This window comes from Centropristis striata, chromosome 7 (assembly GCF_030273125.1).
Source record: "Centropristis striata isolate RG_2023a ecotype Rhode Island chromosome 7, C.striata_1.0, whole genome shotgun sequence".
Classification (NCBI taxonomy): Eukaryota; Metazoa; Chordata; class Actinopteri; order Perciformes; family Serranidae; genus Centropristis; species Centropristis striata.
In genome coordinates this window covers 2459777-2479776 of record NC_081523.1, presented here as the reverse complement: position 1 = coordinate 2479776, position 20000 = coordinate 2459777, and the positions used below count along the sequence as shown (strand labels likewise).

At 35.1% G+C, this 20000-nt stretch overlaps 1 protein-coding gene across 1 annotated transcript in view; it reads left to right on the top strand.

Annotated features, from left to right (window-relative positions):
- Positions 1-20000, top strand: part of wdfy3 (WD repeat and FYVE domain containing 3) — a 203873-nt gene that overhangs the window by 75927 nt on the left and 107946 nt on the right. Inside the window, 3 exon segments of the mRNA XM_059336480.1 lie at positions 7601-7872; positions 10555-10746; positions 14619-14702. Coding sequence (XP_059192463.1) covers positions 7601-7872; positions 10555-10746; positions 14619-14702 — 548 coding nt within the window.

The window sequence follows — 20000 nt, the reverse complement described above, 5'->3', positions numbered from 1 at the left end:
AAAAATAATAAAATAAAAGTAAACATTGAACATTGAGGGGGAAAAAAGTCTGTAATTTAAAAAAATCAATATACATTTAAAGCCCTGCGTACAGTAATCGCTTCAAACCAGGAGCACAGAATGTGATAATCTGTTTTATAAATAAACACTTCTGTATTCTTTATTAATATGTTATATTTGCAACCTTTGTTCACATTGGCAACATTTAAAATTCTTTATTGAGCATGATAGTGTTTTGAAAGTAAAAAAAAAGATTCAAAATCATGTTTTATGTTGGAATAAAGGACTAAAAAAGACATAAAATGACCAAAAAAAGACACAAAATGACTAAAAAAGACACTTAATGATTAAAAAGGACACAAAATGACCAAAATAAGACACAAAATAACAAAAAAAAGACACAAAAAGACTGAAAAAGACACAAAATTGCCAAAAAAGACAAAATGACTAAAAAGACACAAAATGTCTAAAAAAGACACAAAAAGACACAATAACTAAAAAAGACACAACAAAAGACACAAAATATCCAAAAAATCCAGTAAGGCTTCTAATGACTTTTCTTCACTTTATAAGTGTAGGTCTCTCTATGCTTAAATTGTTTGTTCAGTTTAGTTTAATAACTTTGTGCTCAGGTCGATCATGCATAGGAGAACTCAATCTCCAATGTCAAAATAAAATTCTAAAAAAAAAGTGTTTTTTTTTACATTCAGGAAACAAACTTTTTCACCATTTTTAATGCATTTTTCTACTGAATACAGTCGAATTTGTCAAGTCAAATATAATCAGTTGTTTTCTGCATCTTGATTTTCCGTCATGTCGCTGTGAAGGATTTCAGAAACATGATGCAAGAACCAAGAAAACCTTCTCTTCCAGTGAGAACATTGAGGGGGAAAAAAGTCTGTAATTTAAAAAAATCAATATACATTTAAAGCCCTGCGTACAGTAATTGCTTCAAACCAGGAGCATTAACTGCAAGGTGCACATAAAAGCATATACACACACACACACACACACACACACACACACACACTCTCACTCACACAGGGTGAAAGCATGGCGGCTCATTTTCTGGAGCATAATTGCATTTTGAGATTGGTCTCCTGCAGACGAGACGATTCTCAGCCGTCTGAAGGCTCGGGCGGATTAACCCGTCAGCATTTTGCTGCTACGCTGCTAATCAGGGATTTTAATTATCGCCCTCAAATAAATCTAAAGACTGCAAGGAACTTATAGGAAATCCAGTTTGAGTAAAATAATTTTTTCCTCGCTTGTCATCAGGGTTTATGTATCGTCGACGGCAACACACTGCAGACACACAAATATATCTCATATTAAGCTGATTAGGCCTGTAGAAGAGAATATTAACCCTTTAATCTCTCATCAGGGTTCAGGCCCACCCTCATATGATGCATGTAATCCTGGAGGACTCCACGTGGCTGCTGATGTTAACCCTGTGGAGTCTCCAAAAGACTTGTTGGCTCCATCAGACTAGAAAACAAAGCAGCGTGGAGCCCTACTACTAAAATTTACATTTTATGTTGGACTAAAGGACTAAAAAAGACTCAAAATGACCAAAAAAGACACAAAATTACGAAAAAAAGACACAAAATGAGAAGACAGAATGACCAAAAAAACCCCCACAGAAGACACAAAATGACAAAAAAGACACAAAATCACTCGAAAAAGACACACAATGACTAGAAATGACTGCTGCTGCTTACATTAACCCTGTGGAGTGTCCAAAAGCACCAAATCCAGACTTGTTGCCTCCATCAGACTAGAAAACAAAGCAGCGTGGAGCCCTACTGTACATTTACCTCTAAAGTTCTGGCTGTAAACTCCATGAGGCCAGTTTCAGTTTGATGATGATATACCAAGTAAAACTGGAGACAAGCTCAAATAGATTAATTCATTCATTCATTCATTCATTATCCTTATTTGCTTATCTGCTGGATGTGTTATATTATATATTATATATAATATGTTATATTTGCAACCTTTGTTCACATTTGCAACATTTAAAATTCTTTATGGAGCATGATAGTGTTTTGGAAGTTAAAAAAAAGATTCAAAATCACGTTTTATGTTGGACTAAAGGACTAAAAATGACACAAAATTACCAAAAAAAGACACAAAATGACTAAAAAAAGATACAAAAAGACACAAAATGACTAAAAAAGACACAAAATTACCAAAATAAGACACAAAATAACTAAAAAAGTTGAAGACAGAATGACCCAAAAACACACACGCAGCAGACACAAAATGACTAAAAAAGACACAACAAAAGACACAAAATGACCAAAAAAAGACACAAAATGACCAAAAAAATACACAAAATGTCTAAAAAAGACACAAAATGACTAAAAAAACGGCATAAAATGACCAAAAAAAATACAAAAAATGACTAAAAAAGACACGAAATGACCAAAAAATACAAAAAAAGACACAAAATGACCTAAAAAAGACACAAAATGGCTAAAAAAAGACACTAAATGACTAAAAAAAATTAATAAGTGACCAAAAAAAGACACAAAATGACTAAAAAAGACACAAAGACACAAAATGACCTAAAAAAAGACACAAATCAATTATCAGGTCATATAGGTGAAAAAATATACCAACATGGTATTTAAACATGTTTTAAGTGGTGAATACAGGCAGGATGGAAGGAGTCAGACATGGAGGAAATAGAACAAAAAGACTCCATAGAGTTAACAGTCCAAACCTCCATTTGACCAGCTCCCAGTCAGTCTGCTGGTTGTTTCCCAGCCTGGAACAGGAAGAGGATGTGTTCAACATCCTGTGATTGGTTTAAATAAACTCACTGCTGAGTCTGGCAGTATTTTAATGCAGAAGGAAACAGCTGGCTCAGCAGAGCAACATGTCACTGATTCTACTTCTCTTTTACTCTCACGGTCTCCACGAGAGGAATCACTATATCTCAAACCATCACAGTTATTTTGTGTAATTATAGTCTCAGTTTCATGATCCCAGGTTTCAGGAATCTATTTGTAGAAGTGGACAAAGTTTTTAAAGACCTCAAGATATTATAAATGGGGATATAGTGTTCTGTGAGTCTCCCCTTTACAGACAAATATCCACTATTACACCATCCATTCCCCCAAAAATTGTCTAAACCTGAAATAAAACAAGCATAAAACAGAATGTGATAATCTGTTTTATTTATATACACTTCTGTGTTCTGTATTTGATGCTTTCTGTTTTTATCTTTCGTTTCCACAGCGTCCCAACTAGGGCTGCAACTAACGATTATTTTCATTATCGATTAATCTGCAGACTATTTAAACGATTAATCGATTAGTTGTTTGGTCAATAAAATGTATAAAAATGTCAATGAGTGTTTCCCAAACCACAAGATTTTGTCCTCAAATCTCTTGTTTTGTCCACAAACCAAAGAGATATTCAGTTTACTGTCATAAAGGAACAAAGAAACCAGAAATATTCACATTGAAGAAGCTGAAATAAGAGAATTTGGACTCATTGTCTTTAAAAAACTGCTCAAACCAATTATTGGATTGTCAAAATAGTTGACGATTAATTTAATAATCGATTATTGTTTGAATAATTGTTGCAGCTCTTGTCCCAACATTTTTGTTGTTTTTTTAAGCTACTGTCTTAAGATGTAAAAGAAAAGCAATTAATCTCGATTAATCACAGCTAACAGTGAGAATAATTAGTTGCTGTTTGTTTTTTTTGTTTTTCCCTTGGTTTAATTCCATCTGAGTCGAGGTCGAGACCTTTTTATGAGAGGCTCAAAACACTGATTTAAAAAAACAAAAAGAAGCATTTTTAACTCCACAACAACAACATGTTTGTTTCCAGAGGCAGTGTTCCCATCATGCCACAGACCTTTCTGTCAACAGATTTCACTACTGAAGAAAAAAAAACCCATGAAAACTGTTAACAGTTAACACGCAACATTTGTAAAAGCTGGCAAAGCAGTGTTGCCAACTTAGCTTTGTTGCTATATTTAGCAACTTTTCAGACCCCCTTAGAGACTATTTTTCAAAAAAGCGACTGGAGACAAATCCAGCGACTTTTTCTGGTGTTATTGGAGACTTTTGGAGACTCGTTCTTACTCTGCCCGTTAGTAATAATAATAATAATAATACATTTTATTTATAGAGCGCTTTACAAGGTACTCAAAGACACTTAAAAATGGAATTTACAAATAAAAACAAACAGTTAAAATCCACAACATTGGTCAGAAGAGTAAGAACGAGTCGAAGAGGCACAGTCCTCCTGCAGCAGTCTCTCTCAGCTGCAGAGCCGGAGGGGATGTTAACCCCTTTACGTCCAGTCTGCAAATTGCTAACAGGCTAACAGTTAGCTCTGTAGCAGTACAGTGTGTATGTGCTAACAGTTAGCTCTGTAGCAGTACAGTGTGTATGTGCTAACAGGCTAACAGTTACCTCTGTAGCAGTACAGTGTGTGTGTGCTTACAGGCTAACAGTTAGCTCTGTAGCAGTACAGTGTGTATGTGCTAACAGGCTAACAGTTAGCTCTGTAGCAGTACAGTGTGTATGTGCTAACAGGCTAACAGTTAGCTCTGCAGCAGTACAGTGTGTATGTGCTAACAGGCTAACAGTTAGCTCTGCAGCAGTACAGTGTGTATGTGCTAACAGGCTAACAGTTAGCTCTGTAGCAGTACAGTGTGTATGTGCTAACAGGCTAACAGTTAGCTCTGTAGCAGTACAGTGTGTATGTGCTAACAGGCTAACAGTTAGCTCTGTAGCAGTACAGTGTGTATGTGCTAACAGGCTAACAGTTAGCTCTGTAGCAGTACAGTGTGTATGTGCTAACAGGCTAACAGTTAGCTCTGTAGCAGTACAGTGTGTATGTTCTAACAGTCTAACAGTTAGCTCTGTAGCAGTACAGTGTGTATGTGCTAACAGGCTAACAGTTAGCTCTGTAGCAGCACAGTGTGTATGTGCTAACAGGCTAACAGTTAGCTCTGTAGCAGTACAGTGTGTATGTGCTAACAGGCTAACAGTTAGCTCTGTAGCAGTACAGTGTGTATGTGCTAACAGGCTAACAGTTAGCTCTGTAGCAGTGCAGTGTGTATGTACTAACAGGCTAACAGTTAGCTCTGTAGCAATACAGTGTGTATGTGCTAACAGGCTAACAGTTAGCTCTGTAGCAGTACAGTGTGTATGTGCTAACAGGCTAACAGTTAGCTCTGTAGCAGTACAGTGTGTGTGTGCTAACAGGCTAACAGTTAGCTCTGTAGCAGTACAGTGTGTATGTGCTAACAGGCTAACAGTTAGCTCTGTAGCAGTACAGTGTGTATGTGCTAACAGGCTAACAGTTAGCTCTGCAGCAGTACAGTGTGTATGTGCTAACAGGCTAACAGTTAGCTCTGTAGCAGTACAGTGTGTATGTGCGTATGTGTATTGCGTCTCCCGTGTTTAATCCGTAAAGGAAACACGGCTAATGTTTTTCTTGTTTTCTTTCCTGAAGTATTGATAAAGTTCTAACTGTGTAATCTGTAAAAGCAGGTAGTTTATTTAAATGTTTGTCCTATATTAAGTTTGAGCGATATTCCTTCAGAAGCAGGGTTGAGATCGTTAAAACTGAAAACGCCGTGAGCCCTGACGATGCTCTTCACACGTGTCATTCAGACGCTTTTTTTTTGTTTCTAATTAAAAACTTTTCCTGTCGCAGCCTTTCTGTTCCTCTCAGGCTCTTCTTTAAGTCCCCCAAAAAACTCAAATCTAGGTTACAGTTTGATGTTTCAGTTTAGGTTACATGCAAATTTTGAAGCCATAAAAACTTTGAAAAATTGAGGAGAGAAATGGAGTCAGTGCAGCGAGACGGAGGGAAAAGCCCCGAGGGGCTCATAAATATGTCTCACCACAGAAGAAGAATGAGGGGAAACTGAGTTGATAAACAGAGAGACGACACAAACCAAATGACATAAAAACTCAACATGGGAGAGAATAATTGAGCAACAAGATATGCAATAAGTCAGTGAAATAAAGTCTAAATAAAAGGAAACAGACGGAGTGAAACAGAGTGTGAGACTCCGTCAGAATAAATAGATCAAAGTTTAAACTTCTCCTCACTTTCTGTGTTTAATGTTTATGCAAACAGCTCAATATTATGTCAAGTAAAGAATCTGAACTAGTTATAATATAGACAGAAACCTGACAACTCCAACATCTATAACGCTAACGATCAATTCATCATTAGTCGCTATACATGGGTAAAATAAAAGATATATACAGTCATGGGGGAAAAATATTAGATCCTTGTTTTCTTCAGTTTCTTGTTCATTTTAATGTCTGGTTCAACTAAAGGTTCATTTGTTTGGACAAATAAAATAATAACAACAAAAATATCTGATAAGAGTTTAATTTAAGAGCTGATATCTAGATATTTAACATGGTTTTATTATCATGATTTTGGTTATTATTAATGTAAAAAAGGAAACTGATCACTTTCCTTCTTACCTTCTTTCCTTTATTTTCCTTCCTTCTATCTTCCCTTCTTTTCTTCCTTTTCTTTGTTTACTTCTGTATTTCCTTCATTCTGTCCTTCTGTCCTTCTTTCCCTATATCCTTCCTTTTTCCCTTATTTCCTTCCTTTCCTTCCTTCTTACCTTTCTTCCTTAATTTTCCTTAATTCCTTCCTTCTTTCCCTCCTTCTTTCCTTCCTTTTTCCCTTCTTTCCTTCCTTTCCTTCTTTTCTTCCTTTTTTCCTTCCTTCTGTCTTTCTTTCCTTCCTTCCTTCCTTCCTTCCTTCTTTTCTTCCTTCTTTCCTTCCTTCTTTCATTTCTTCTTACCTTTCTTCCTTAATTTTTCCTTAATTCCTTCCTTCTTTCCTTCCTTTTTTCCTTCTATCCTTCCTTTCCTTCCATTCTTCCTTTTTTCCTTCTTACCTTCTTTCCTTCATTCTTTCCTTCTATCCTTCCTTTTTCCCTTCTTTCCTTCCTTTCCTTCTTTTCTTCCTTTTTCCTTCCTTCTTTCCTTCCTTCCTTCCTTCCTTCCCTCCTTTCCTTCCTTTTTTCCTTCTATCCTTCTTTTCCTTCCATTCTTCCTTTTTTCCTTCTTACCTTCTTTCCTTCATTCTTTCCTTCTATCCTTCCGTTTTCCCTTCTTTCCTTCCTTTCCTTCTTTTCTTCCTTTTTTCCTTCCTTCTTTCTTTGCTTCCTTCCTTCCTTCTTTCCTTCTTTCCTTCCTTCTTACCTTCTTTATTTTCTTCCTTCATTCCTTCCTTCTTACCTTCTTTCCTTCTATCCTTCCTTTTTTCCTTCCTTCCTTCCTTCCTTCTTTCATTGTTCCATCCTTCAGCTCTTAAATTAAACTCTTATCAGCTATTTTTGTTGTTATCATTATATTTGTACAACAAAAATCATACACAAATATAGTAATAAATAAAAACAACGAAAACAATGAAAAATACTAAAAACAATAAAATAGTAATAAAAACTCAACCTAAAACAGAGAGTAAAAAAAAGGAAATAAAAAGTAAAAAGCGTAGGATCCTCGCCTCTCTGGGACTGAACACCAGACAGAATAAAAATGTTTTTAATAATGTTTTAAATATAATAATAAATGCTGTGTTTCGTCTCCAGGCCCTGCTGGCGGTGCTGCGGGAGAGTCACCGTACGCGGACGGTGTTTCGTAAAGTGGGCGGCTTCGTGTACGTGACGTCTCTGCTGGTTGCCATGGAGCGCTCGCTGTGCCAGCCGCCGCGCCACGGCTGGGAGCGCGTCAACCAGAACCAGGTCTTCGAGCTGCTGCTCACCGTCTTCTGCACGCTGACCGCCGCCATGCGCTACGAGCCCGCCAACTCACACTTCTTCCGCACGGAGATCCAGTACGAGAAGCTGGCCGACGCCGTCAGGTAATCCACCGCTAATAACCACACCTCATGTGATCAATATTAACTCATCATCTGGGTTATTAACCCTCACATGTTTATCAGACAGTTCTACATACCTCAGGGTTTATAGGACACAGATGAAGCCATATATATATATTATTAGGCTTTTTTGTTGCTTTTCCTGCAACATCTCACTTTATATAATTGTAAATCTAGCTCCCTCTCTGCATAGAAACCTGTTTGAGGAGTTAATGGTTCATTTAAAGTTGAAAATGTGTAGATTTACCGCTCAGGTTGGTTAATAAATGACTATTCCTGAACTACTATAATAGTTTTTGCACTACAATAAATATAACTTAATGTCTAGAACTCATATCCTTGTTGAACCACTGTAGAATCTTTATTTTATTTATTTAATATTATTATTATTATTATTATTATTATTATTATTATTATTAATATTAATAATAATAATAATAATAATGTGTTTTTATTTATTTATTCATTTATTTATTTATTTGTATTATTTTTTTCATTTTTTTTAGTATGTGAGTTTGTTTGGCTTTTGCTTCATTTATTTACTCTTTTTTAAATTTATTTTTTAATTATATTTATTACTATTGTTATTAATTTATTATTTTGTTGTTGTTGTTTTTCATTTTGGCATGTGAGATTGTTTGGTTTTGGCTTTATTTATATTATTATTATTTTTTAAAGTTATTGTTGTTTATTTATTAACCTATTTTAAATTAATTTTATTTTTTCCCCCCACTAATTGTAAGTTGGCCACTCCCCATATTTGATTACATATTTTTACATACGGTTATTATAATAACCCATATATTAAAATTGTATTGCTCCATAAAATGTATTATCACAAAAACTAACTAAAAAAATATGGATTTTTCACAATGAGAATAAGATTTTTATTGAATGAATTACTTTCGGTTAATTTATTCAGATAGTATGTTGTATGGAAACCATAGGTGCAAATGCTGCACCAAACAGGAATATTGAAGTTAAATTCCTAAATTACAAAATGTTTCCAAATAATTATAGTTCAGTGCAGACTGGATGTTATTAAGTCCTGCTTTATTACAATATTTATATAGAGTAGAGGCAGAATAATGCATGAAGAGCGTCCAAAATGATTGTTGTGACTCAAACTGTGTTTTTTTTGTTGTTATTTTACATTTTTTTTATTTTTCAGTGCTTACTTTCAGAAAATATACAATAATATTTCTGCCACTCACAATCAAGGTTTTTTGTTTACAAAACAAGAAACAAGATACAGAAAGTTAGGCGTATTATTACATTTGAGAACTTTGAACAAACTGGGAAAGGTAGACATATGTAAAAGAGCAAATAGAAAAAAGAAAAAGAAATCATCCACCATGGAGTTTCGAAATGAAATATAAGTAATACAAACTAATCATTAGACCCAATAAAACATCGTACAATGTTACAGTACGAAACAGCATTACAGGGTCATCCTTACAGTACTTCTGTCTGTTCCACATTAATCAAACTGTGTGTTTTTAAAGGAAAAGTAACAACAACGTCTTTGTGTATTTTGAAAAGCGCTATATAAAACCGATGCATTATTATTATTATTATTAACATTAACCCATAAGAACCCAGATCCAGTTATCCTTAAAGGAAAGTTATGGGGGATATATCACCATTTCTGATGTGTTTTCAAAAACACTATCCCTAAATGTCAAAGATCTGTGATGTGACATAAACATTACATTGGGCGCTTATAGAATTTATGTTTATAATATTTCATATTTTAAATTTTAAAAAAACTAGACACAAATTTGCCTTTTTCTCTGCATCTCCACAACATCTATCAAAATTGTGACATTATTAGTGCTGTTTAACAACAAATTCTTTTTTAGATTTGTTTTTAAGTAGCATAATAATAATAATAAATCGATAATAAATAAATACAAATAACCATGTGTCTTTTTGTTTATGTTACTATATGGGTATTATATTAACCCAAAAAATAAAATAATATTGTTCTATAAATAAGTTCTATATTATTAACAATAACACCAGGAGGGACTTTCATATTGCTTTTAGCCTCTTTTGAATCTTAAAAAAACCCTATAAATTAACATTTTTATGATTAAAGATTCAGGATCTAGTTAATTGTTTGAAAAACAGTGTTTGAAGTGACCTAAAAAAATAGTTTTAACTGACATGAAGTAAAAGAGAAATGGAGATATATTAAATGTTTTTCTATTGTCACATCTGCAAGGATTGTTGGTTTATAAATATGATTGTTTGAGTTCTTTACCTCTGGTGATTATATCATTATTAGTTCAGTTGCTACTGTTGATGATCTGATACAAAGTTAATTTATAACAAATCGATAATAAATAAATACAAATAACCATGTGTCTTTTTGTTTATCAAAATTGTGACTTTAATTTGTTCAGGAAATATGGTCAAAACAAGTTAAATGCAATACAGGACACAACTATTAATGGATTAGAATTGTTAAATGGGTTTAAACTTAGTCTAGTAACAAAAAATAGAAGATTTAATGTGTTTGTTACACAGGTGTCACCATAGGTTCTTATGGGTTAAAGTGTGAATATTCTGTTTCTCTCTGGTGTTATTAAGTTTAATCTGCCTCTTAAATAAAACCAGCCTTTCCTCACATTAACCAGGTTGTTGTCTTCTTCCCTGCAGGCTGCTGGGCTGTTTCTCCGACACTAAGAAGCTGGGAGCCACGTCGGTGTTCCCGTCCAACGCTCAGCCCTTCCAGAGGCTGCTGGAGGACGAAGCTGCTCCTGGAGCTGGAGACAGCGTCTGTCCCACGCTCAAACACTGCAGCAAGCTCTTCATCTACCTGTACAAGATGGCCACGGACTCCTTCGACAGGTAGGAACATCTGACTGGACTTATTGTAAGTCGCTTTGGACAAAAATGCCAAATTTGATCAGCTCACTCCTGTTATGCAGCAATATTTTAACGTTTTTCTTGTGTACGCTACCGGTCAAAAGTTTTAGAACACCCCAATTTTTCCAGTTTTTTATTGAAATTCAAGCAGTTCAAGTCAAATGAACAGCTTGAAAGGGTCCAAAGGTAAGTGGTGAACTGCCAGAGGTAAATAAAAAAAGGTAAGCTTAACCAAAACTGGAAAATAATGTACATTTCAGAATTATACAAGTAGGCCTTTTTCAGGGAACAAGAAATGGGTTAACAACTTAACTCTATGGAGTCTTGGGCTATTTTGTCCATTTTTGAATTCTTTTCATGTCTTTGGAAGTCATTTTGTGTCTTTTTTTGGTCATTTTGTGTCTTTTTTTGGTCATTTTGTGTCTTTTTTTAGTCATTTTGTGTCTTTTGGTGTTTTTTTTGGCATTTTGTGTCTTTTTTTAGTCATTTGGTATCTTTTGGTGTCTTTTTTTGGCATTTTGTGTCTTTTTTTGGTCATTTTGTGTCTTTTTTTAGTCATTTTGTGTCTTTTGGTGTTTTTTTTTTGGCATTTTGTGTCTTTATTTGGTCATTTTGTTTCTTTTTTTAGTCATTTTGTGTCTTTTGGTGTCTTTTTTTGGTCATTTTGTGTCTTTTTTTAGTCCTTCAGTCCAACATAAAATGTGATTTTGAATCTTTTTTTTACTTTCAAAACACTATCATGCTCAATCAAGAATTTTAAATGTTGCAAATGTGCATTAATTTCAGAGTAGACTGAGACATTAAACTGCGTCATTTTCAATTAAATTCTGGAAAAGTTGGTGTGTTCTAAAACTTTTGACCAGTAGTGTATTTGCTGAGAATATGTGACCATTTTAACTGTCAGGAGAAAGTCACAGGCACTACAATAATAATAATCCCTATGTTTGTACTGCTTTATGTTGGAATAACAGGGTGAAAATTGTTAGTGTTAGCTCTAAGTTTAGAGTGTGAAACTCAGATTACATCATGAAACACGGGAACACCCAAAAGAAGTTCACTCCCTAAAAGATTATGTCACTATGTGAAAAAGGTCTCAGTGGTCTCGTAGGGAAGAAACTACAGACTAAAAGGATGGAAAATGACTCCAAGGATACAAATTAAATGGTAGAAAATAGCTATATTTCTTCCATCGTTTGAGTATTTTATCATTTTATGGCTCATATTTCTTGTTGAAGTTGATTATTTTACCCTGAGACAAAGTAAGACATGATAAAAATGAGCTCATGTACCAAAAATACCTCAGTGAAGGCAAGAAAAATGTAATTTTATGTGAAGAAGAAGCTCTAAAGCAGGGGTCTCAAACTCAAATTACCTGGGGGGCGCTGGAGGCAGTAATAGTATCAAAATGACCAAAAAAAGAGACAAAATTACTAAAAAAAGACACAAAATGACAAAAGAAGACAGAATTACCAAAATATACAAAATTATTAAAAATAGACACAAAATGACCCAAAAAACCCACAAAAAAGGCCCAAAAAAAGACATAAAATTATTTAAAAAAACACAAAATTACCAAAAAATACACAAAAATACTAAAAAACGACACAAAATTATAAAAAAAAAACACAAAAATACTAAAAAAGGCAATATTACTAAAAAAAGACACAAAATTATTTTAAAAAAGACACAAAATTACCAAAAAAGACACAAAATTACTAAAAAAAGACACAAAATTACCAAAAAATACACAAAATTACTAAAAAAAGACACAAAATTATAAAAAAAAACACAAAAATATTAAAAAAGACAAAATTAATAAAAAAAGACACAAAATTATTAAAAAAGACAGAATTACCAAAATATACCAAATTATTAAAAAAGACACAAAAATATTTAAAAAGACACAAAATTACCAAAGCAAGACACAAAATTACCAAAAAAAGTAATTAAAGGCCGCAATCTCTTTACACATTTGACACATTTTAAAGGAAATCGGAGACAGAAATGTTGCTTAATAACAGGAATGAGTGAAACGTCTCCAGTCTCTCTGTTCACTCAGAACAAGCAGCAGATATGGTGTTTATTGTGTTTTATGAGTAAAGAGCCTGTCAGAGATGTGCTCTATTTATATTAATGCTCCATAAATCAAATGCATCTCTTTAACTGTGGTCACTCCATTGAGCTGATGAATGAATAAAGATGTCAGCAGGTAATTTATTTACTGTCGGCTGTTAAATAACTCGACACTCTACTGAGTGTTTGTCATCAGTGAATGAGTTATTATGTGTTAGAGGTTCAGTGGAGCCTGAAGTTAGTTTAGTTAGTTAGAGTTTCAGCCACAAGAACCTCGAACATGATGAAGTTCTTAATAAAACTTTTGTTCTTTGACTCACGAGGGACTTTCATATTGGATTCAGCCTCTTTTGACCAGATGACATAAAAACTCAACATGGGAGAGAATAATTGAGTAACAAGAGAAACAATAAGTCAGTGAAATAAAGTACAAATAAAAGGATGCAGAGAAAGGAAAACTCTTTTTTTTTTTTCAATTTATATTTTTATTATATATATTTTTTTGCTCTATTTCTTTTTTTAATTTATGTGATTTTTTAACTATTGCTATTTTTAACTATTGCTATTATTATTATAATTATATTATTTTAATTTTATTTTCTTATTTATTTTTTTATTTTTATTATTATTTATTTATTTTTCTCTTATTGATAAGAATTTCTCTTGTTGATGAGAATATTTCTGTTAAATTTTGGGGTCTTTGTTTTTATCCTGGTGGTATCAAAAATGGTATTGAGTATCGAATATTTTCCTGAGTATCGATATCAAGTTGAACATTTTAGTATCGTGACAACCCTAACTGAGTTAGAGTCTCATAGTCTTCTAATCTTCTAGTCTTTTAGTCTCTAGTCTTCTAGTCTCTAGTCTCTAGTCTTCTAGTCTTCTAGTCTCTAGTCTTCTAGTCTTCTAGTCTCTAGTCTCTGGTCCTGGTGTCAGCGCTGCATGTCCGCCTCATGTTGTTCTCTGCTGGTTCCTGCATGTTCTCCAGCTGAAGCTCTGATCTGGTTCTCCTTCAGGCTTCACACTAACAGCTTCTTCCTTCTCTTCTTTCTTCTTCTTCTTCTTCTTCTTCCTCCTCCTCCTCCTCTAACCTCTGGGGCTGTTCATCCTCGGCCTGGTCCATCTTGCGCGGCTGCGTGCGCGTGCCTCTGTGTGTGTGTGTGTGTGTGCCTGTGTGTGCGCGTGTGCGTGCCTGTGTGCGTGTGTGTGTGTGCCTGTGTGCCTGTGCGTGCGCGTGCCTGTGTGTGTGTGCATGCGCATGTGCGTGTGCATGCGCGTGTGCGTGCCTGTGTGTGTGTGTGTGTGTGTGTGTCTGTGCCTGTGTGCGTGCCTGTGTGTGCGTGCGCGTGTGCGTGCCTGTATGCGTGCGTGTGTGTGTGTGTGTGTGTGTGCCTGTGTGCCTGTGCGTGCGCGTGCCTGTGTGTGTGCATGCGCGTGTGCGTGCGCGTGCGCATGTGCGTGTGTGTGCGTGCGTGCCTGTGTGTGTGCATGCGCGTGTGCGTGCGCGTGCGCATGTGCGTGTGTGTGCGTGCGTGCCTGTGTGTGTGTGTGTGTGTGTGCGTGCGCATGTGCGTGCGCGGGTGTGTGTGCCTGTGTGCGTGTGTGTGTGTGTTCCTTTGTGTGTGTGTGCGTGTGTGTGTGTGTTCCTGTGTGTGTGTGTGTGTGTGTTCCTCTGTGTGTGTGTGTGTGTGTGTGTGTGTTGTGTGTGTGCGTGCCTGTGTGTGTGTGTGTGTGTGTGTGTGTGTGTGTGTGTGTGTGTGTGTGTGTGTGTTGCCATGCAGCCGTGCGGAGCAGGTGCCCCCCTGCCTGTCTCATGAGACCTCGCTGCCCTCGCCCTGGGGGACGCCAGCCCTCGCCAGGAAGAGGTAGCTACAGCTTCTCTGCTACTTTCTAACCTCCATCACTTCATCACTCCACTCACTGAGAGCGCCCCCTAGTGGACACACTCATCCTGAACTCTTCTTCTAACTGTCATGTTGATCTTTTAGCCAATTATGAAAATGTGGCGAGGTTCTCTTCAGAGATGAAACTGGCTTCCATGAGGCTTTTACAGATGTTCCATTATTTTGCATCTTTGGAGCAAAAATGCAAAACATTTGATTATTCCAACTTCTAAAATCTGCAAAATTTGCGGCTTTGCCTCATCTTACTTTGTGAGATTAGATTAGATTAGATTAGATAGATAGATAGATAGATAGATAGATAGATAGATAGATAGATAGATAGATAGATAGATAGATAGATAGATAGATAGATAGATAGATAGATAGATACTGTATTTACCCCAAAACTTAATCTATAACACAGTCATAGTCATACATTAACTCTAACCTAAGATAAATCTGAATTTAAATTAAAACCTTTGCTTAAAATATTAAATATTTGCAGAAAAAATTGACTTTGCAATAAAGTTGGAAAAGAAATAATGTGTAAATATATTATGCATGTGCAGATACATTTAAATATGTGCAGAGAAATTAAACTTTTGCAGAATTTCTCTGCAAAATTTTAATCTTGCACTTTTTTCCTGATATCCAGGAAAAAAGTGCAAAACAGAGAATGAAAGTGTCCGTTATCTATGGTGAGGACTATTTCTAATTTTATTTAGATGTTTTGCTGACAAAAATGAATCAATTAATCTAAAAACAATTAAAAAGATTAGTTGATAATAATTGTTAGTTGCAGCCTTTACAGTAATAGTGTATTTATAGGCTGCAATATTTCATATAAAAATCAACAAATCAAAATTTTGTTGTGCAGGTAAATAAAGTTAAGTTTGTTGATTGACTGAGTGATGAAGCAACATTTGGCCTTTAGTTTTTATTTTTGCTGTGAGAGAAACTTTTGCAGCTCAAGTGAACATTTTTACTCTAAACTTAAAAATGTCAGGAATATTATTGATTCTCTTGAATTACCTACCTCCTAAATCACATAAAATCTGTGATGAAAACCATCTCAGGATATGAATAAAGTGGTGAAAATGACTCCATATTTCACTTCAAACCAACCAAAACAGAGATAAATGACTAGAGTGGTGGATATCTCTCACTCTGTCTCACCACTTTAGTCGAAACTGTTTTCCAAATTGCTCCGAGTCTAAAGTCTAAAGTAGCGTTTTTTTCTTCCCATCACATTCCTCCTTCTCCTCCTTTTCCTGGTTTTTACTCTCAGCTATTCTCAACCTTGGGGTCGGGACCCCAATTGGGGTCACGAGATGATTTCTGGGGGTCGCCAAATCATTTTGGAAGTCAGCTCTGTCTCCACTGTGTCTTTTTGGTCACTTAATGTCTTTTTTTTGGTCATTTTGTGGGGGTTTTTTTTTTACTCATTTTGTGTCTTTTTTGGTGATTTTGTCTTTTTTTTGATCATTTTGTGTCTTTTTTGGTAATTTTGTTTCCTTTTTTTGGTAATTTTGTGTCTTTTTTGGTCAATTTGTGTCTTTTTTTGGTCATTTTGTGTCTTTTTTGGTCATTTTATGTCCTTTTTGGTCATTTTGTGTCTCTTTTGGTCATTTTGTCTTTTTTTGATCATTTTGTGTCTTTTTTGGTAATTTTGTTTCATTTTTTTGGTAATTTTGTGTCTTTTTTGGTCAATTTGTGTCTTTTTTTGGTCATTTTGTGTCTTTTTTGGTCATTTTTTGTCTTTTTTTGATCATTTTGTGTCTTTTTTGGTCATTTTGTTTCCTTTTTTTGGTCATTTTGTGTCTTTTTTGGTCAATTTGTGTCTTTGTTTGGTCATTTTGTGTCTTTTTTGGTCTTTTATTTGTTTTTTTGGGTGATCTGAACTGTTCATGTGAGATTGTGTTCAGTGAGTGGGGGTCGCGGACAACATGCATGTTAAATTGGGGGTCACGACTCAAAAAGGTTGAGAACTACTGATATAGTGAGCTACAGTAAGTGTGAAGGTGAATCTGTTGGTCTGGATCTGCTCCAAGATAAATATTCATGAGCCAGATTAATATCTGACAACTAGACATGAGGAGCTCCTTGTTCTTGTTTGTGTTCTTCTCTTTAACCTTCTTCTGTTTGGACTTAATTTCCTTTTTAAAAACCACTTTCCCTCTCTCACAACCATCATCAACCATCCTGCAGCTTCTGTGATTGTCATGTGATTTACTGTTTTCTCTGCTCAGACTGATCTCAGCAGGATGTTAATGACTCAGGATTTACTTGATTCTAATGAAAACATCTCCGTGATTAAATCTCCAGAACATCTTGTGCTGTGATCTTTGTTGTGAAGAACGTGGCAGCGGTTTGTGTCGTGCAAATTGCAGCAATCAGTGTTGTGATTATTGTTTGTGACGGTGGAACAGCAAGAGATATAGAATAAACACATTTAGTTTCTAGTCTGGAAATGCAAAGCCAGACAAAATCAAGATTTAGTTTGGATTTAGCTGGAAAGTTTGCCTTTCCATGTTTTCCACAATTTACCTTTTTTAACGTCCATATTCAAATTGGCTGACATTTTGATATTTATCCACTCTGGATTAGGGGTGTGCCATATCGTATCGTTCACGATAATATCGGTATTTTTTTTTTATGGTTATAAAAATGCATATCATGATATTGGCAACATTCCTACTTCTTGATGTAGTGGCGTAAGGTTAATATTAACTAACAATTAAAGTTGTTTTAATCACAAAAAGCTACTTACTCTCTGTCGCTAAACACATGCAGCTTTCAAAATAAGAGCACAGTGTGTTAACAGAATCCACCACAGAACTCACAAGAAGACTGTCAAAATAAGATGCCTTAAATAAAACATACAAGAACCTTTATTCTCCTTTACAAACTTTCATTAAAAAATGCCCCCGGAACCCCTAAATAGTTAATTTTATTATTTGCTCATACTCAAGAGTACATTTTTTTGTTTTGGCAACTGTTAAGATTTGCACTTCACACTACATTTTAGATTTTTAATTATTTATACAGACTTAAAAAAAACCCAACATATTTTCTATATCTTTTTAAGTATTTCGTAATATCGTCAAGAATATCGCGATCGCAAAAATAGCCTGAAATATCGTGATATTCTTTTAGGGCCATATCGCCCAGCCCTACTCTGGATATTGTTTTCCCCTTCTACTTTCTATCTCTGCCACTATCAAATGAAGGTGAAAAAGAACAAAAAACAACTTAAATTTGTGATTTGTCAAGTCAAAGTTTATTTGTAGACATTTAAAAACAACCTCAGTTGACCAAAGTGCTGTACAGTTATTAAAATACAATAAAAATCATACACAAATATAGTAATAAAGTAATACTAAAACAATAAAATGGTAATTGATACTCAATTCAAAACAGAGTTAGAGTTAAAAAAAGAAATAAAAGATTTGTGTTGGGTTTCGTATTTAGCAAAATAAATGTTGATATAGTCCCAAATTCATACTACATATTAAACCTGAACAGATCTTCAGTGTGTAGTGAAAAAAACACCACTTTCTGAGTTATTGTTCCAACTTCGGAGGGCATTTGTGTGATTTTTTTCCCAGGCGGGAACCAATTTTTGGGATTATTTCAACACCACGTGAATGCAGCACAAATGCCCAATTTTGCAGAATTCACAAAAGTGAAAAATAATTGACGGATCAATCGTATCATTAGATCTGCTCCAAAATATAACAGGCTCCTCCTCGGGACATGCTACACCCTCCCACCAAATGACATGAAAATCGGGCTGGATTCACAAAATTGTTTAAGTAAATACAGAATCTCAATTGTTCTCAAGTTCTATCTGAGGAAAAAACTTAAGAAGAAAGTTGAGAAAACAACTAAAGAAAAGATCAGAATTTCTTCATGAATACCAAATCTTCTTAAATTTTGTCTTAAGAGCAAAATGAAGAAAAAAGTGGCACTTAAGAAGCATTTTTTTCTTAAGAATGTTTTGTGGATCCGACCCCTGGCTTGTAGTTTTTCCGTAATCCTGCTAACTCACAAACAAAAGCATGAGGAGGATCCCTGGAGGAGAAACTAAATTTGTGGCAAAAACGTTTAACTGTCAATGTATAAAGTCTAATTTGCACTAACACCCTAAATTTGCATTTTGATTGATCTGCATTGGTGCACTTATTGTATCATAAAAAGTATATTATGTTTATCTTGTATACTAACTTCAAACAGCTTCACTTTATTTCCTTTTTTTGCTTTTCCCACCATGTTAAATCACTGCTGGAGCTTGTGATGTCACCAACCAACAGCCAATCACAAGCCAGCTGTGTTAATTTGTCCTCTCTTTTCTTTAAAAGTCCAGTTTTTCTAAAAAAAAACAACAATTAAAGGTCCTGTGCTCCTCTGTGAACATGAACAGCCTGTTAGTCTCCTGCTCCTCTTCCAAGCCTTCAGCTCTTTGTGCTGACTGCAGCTCCTCCTGCTCCTCCTCTCTCCTGAGGAGCTTTTTCTCCTTTTTTTCCTGTAATTTGCATCGCAGCAACACGCCTGTTTGTCTAATTGCCAGACTCTTAGCAGCAGGTCTCCTCTCTCTGCTCAGAGGACTCGCTGCTTTACATCAAACCATCTGACACCTTGAACTGTGAAGACGCTGACTCGTCTTAAAGAAAAGTTGGATTCAGTCATGTTATAAATCTGTCCTCCTTCTCCTTCCTCCTATCTCCTCCTCATAATGTTCCTCTGAGCTGGAGACGCTGCAGCTGGAAAAGTCCATATTTACTTTCTCAAACTGTGTGAGCCAGTTTCATATTTTACAGTTAAACTACTAATGAAGAGGAAACAGACAGAAATAACAATGATTTCATGTTGTCTTATTCAGAATATTCTCTTAACCATAAAGTCATGGAAAAAATATAATTAGACCACCTTGTTTTCTTCAGTTTCTAGTTCATTTTAATGCCTGGAACAACTAAAGGTTCATTTGTTTGGACAAATATAATGATAACAAAAAAAAAAAGCTGATAAGAGTTTAATTTAAGAGCTGAAGAAAGGGACAATGATAGAACGAAGGAAGGAAGGAAGAGAGGAAGACAAGGAAGGATATAAGGAAAGAAGGATGGAAAAAGGAAGGAAAGAAGGAAGGAAAGAAGGAAGGAAAGAAGGAACAATGGAAGAATAGAAGGAATGAGATTAGGAAAGAAGGAAGGAAAGAAAGAAAGACGGAAGGAAGGAAGGATAGAAGGAAAGAAGGAAGGTAAGAAGGAAGGAAAGAAGGAA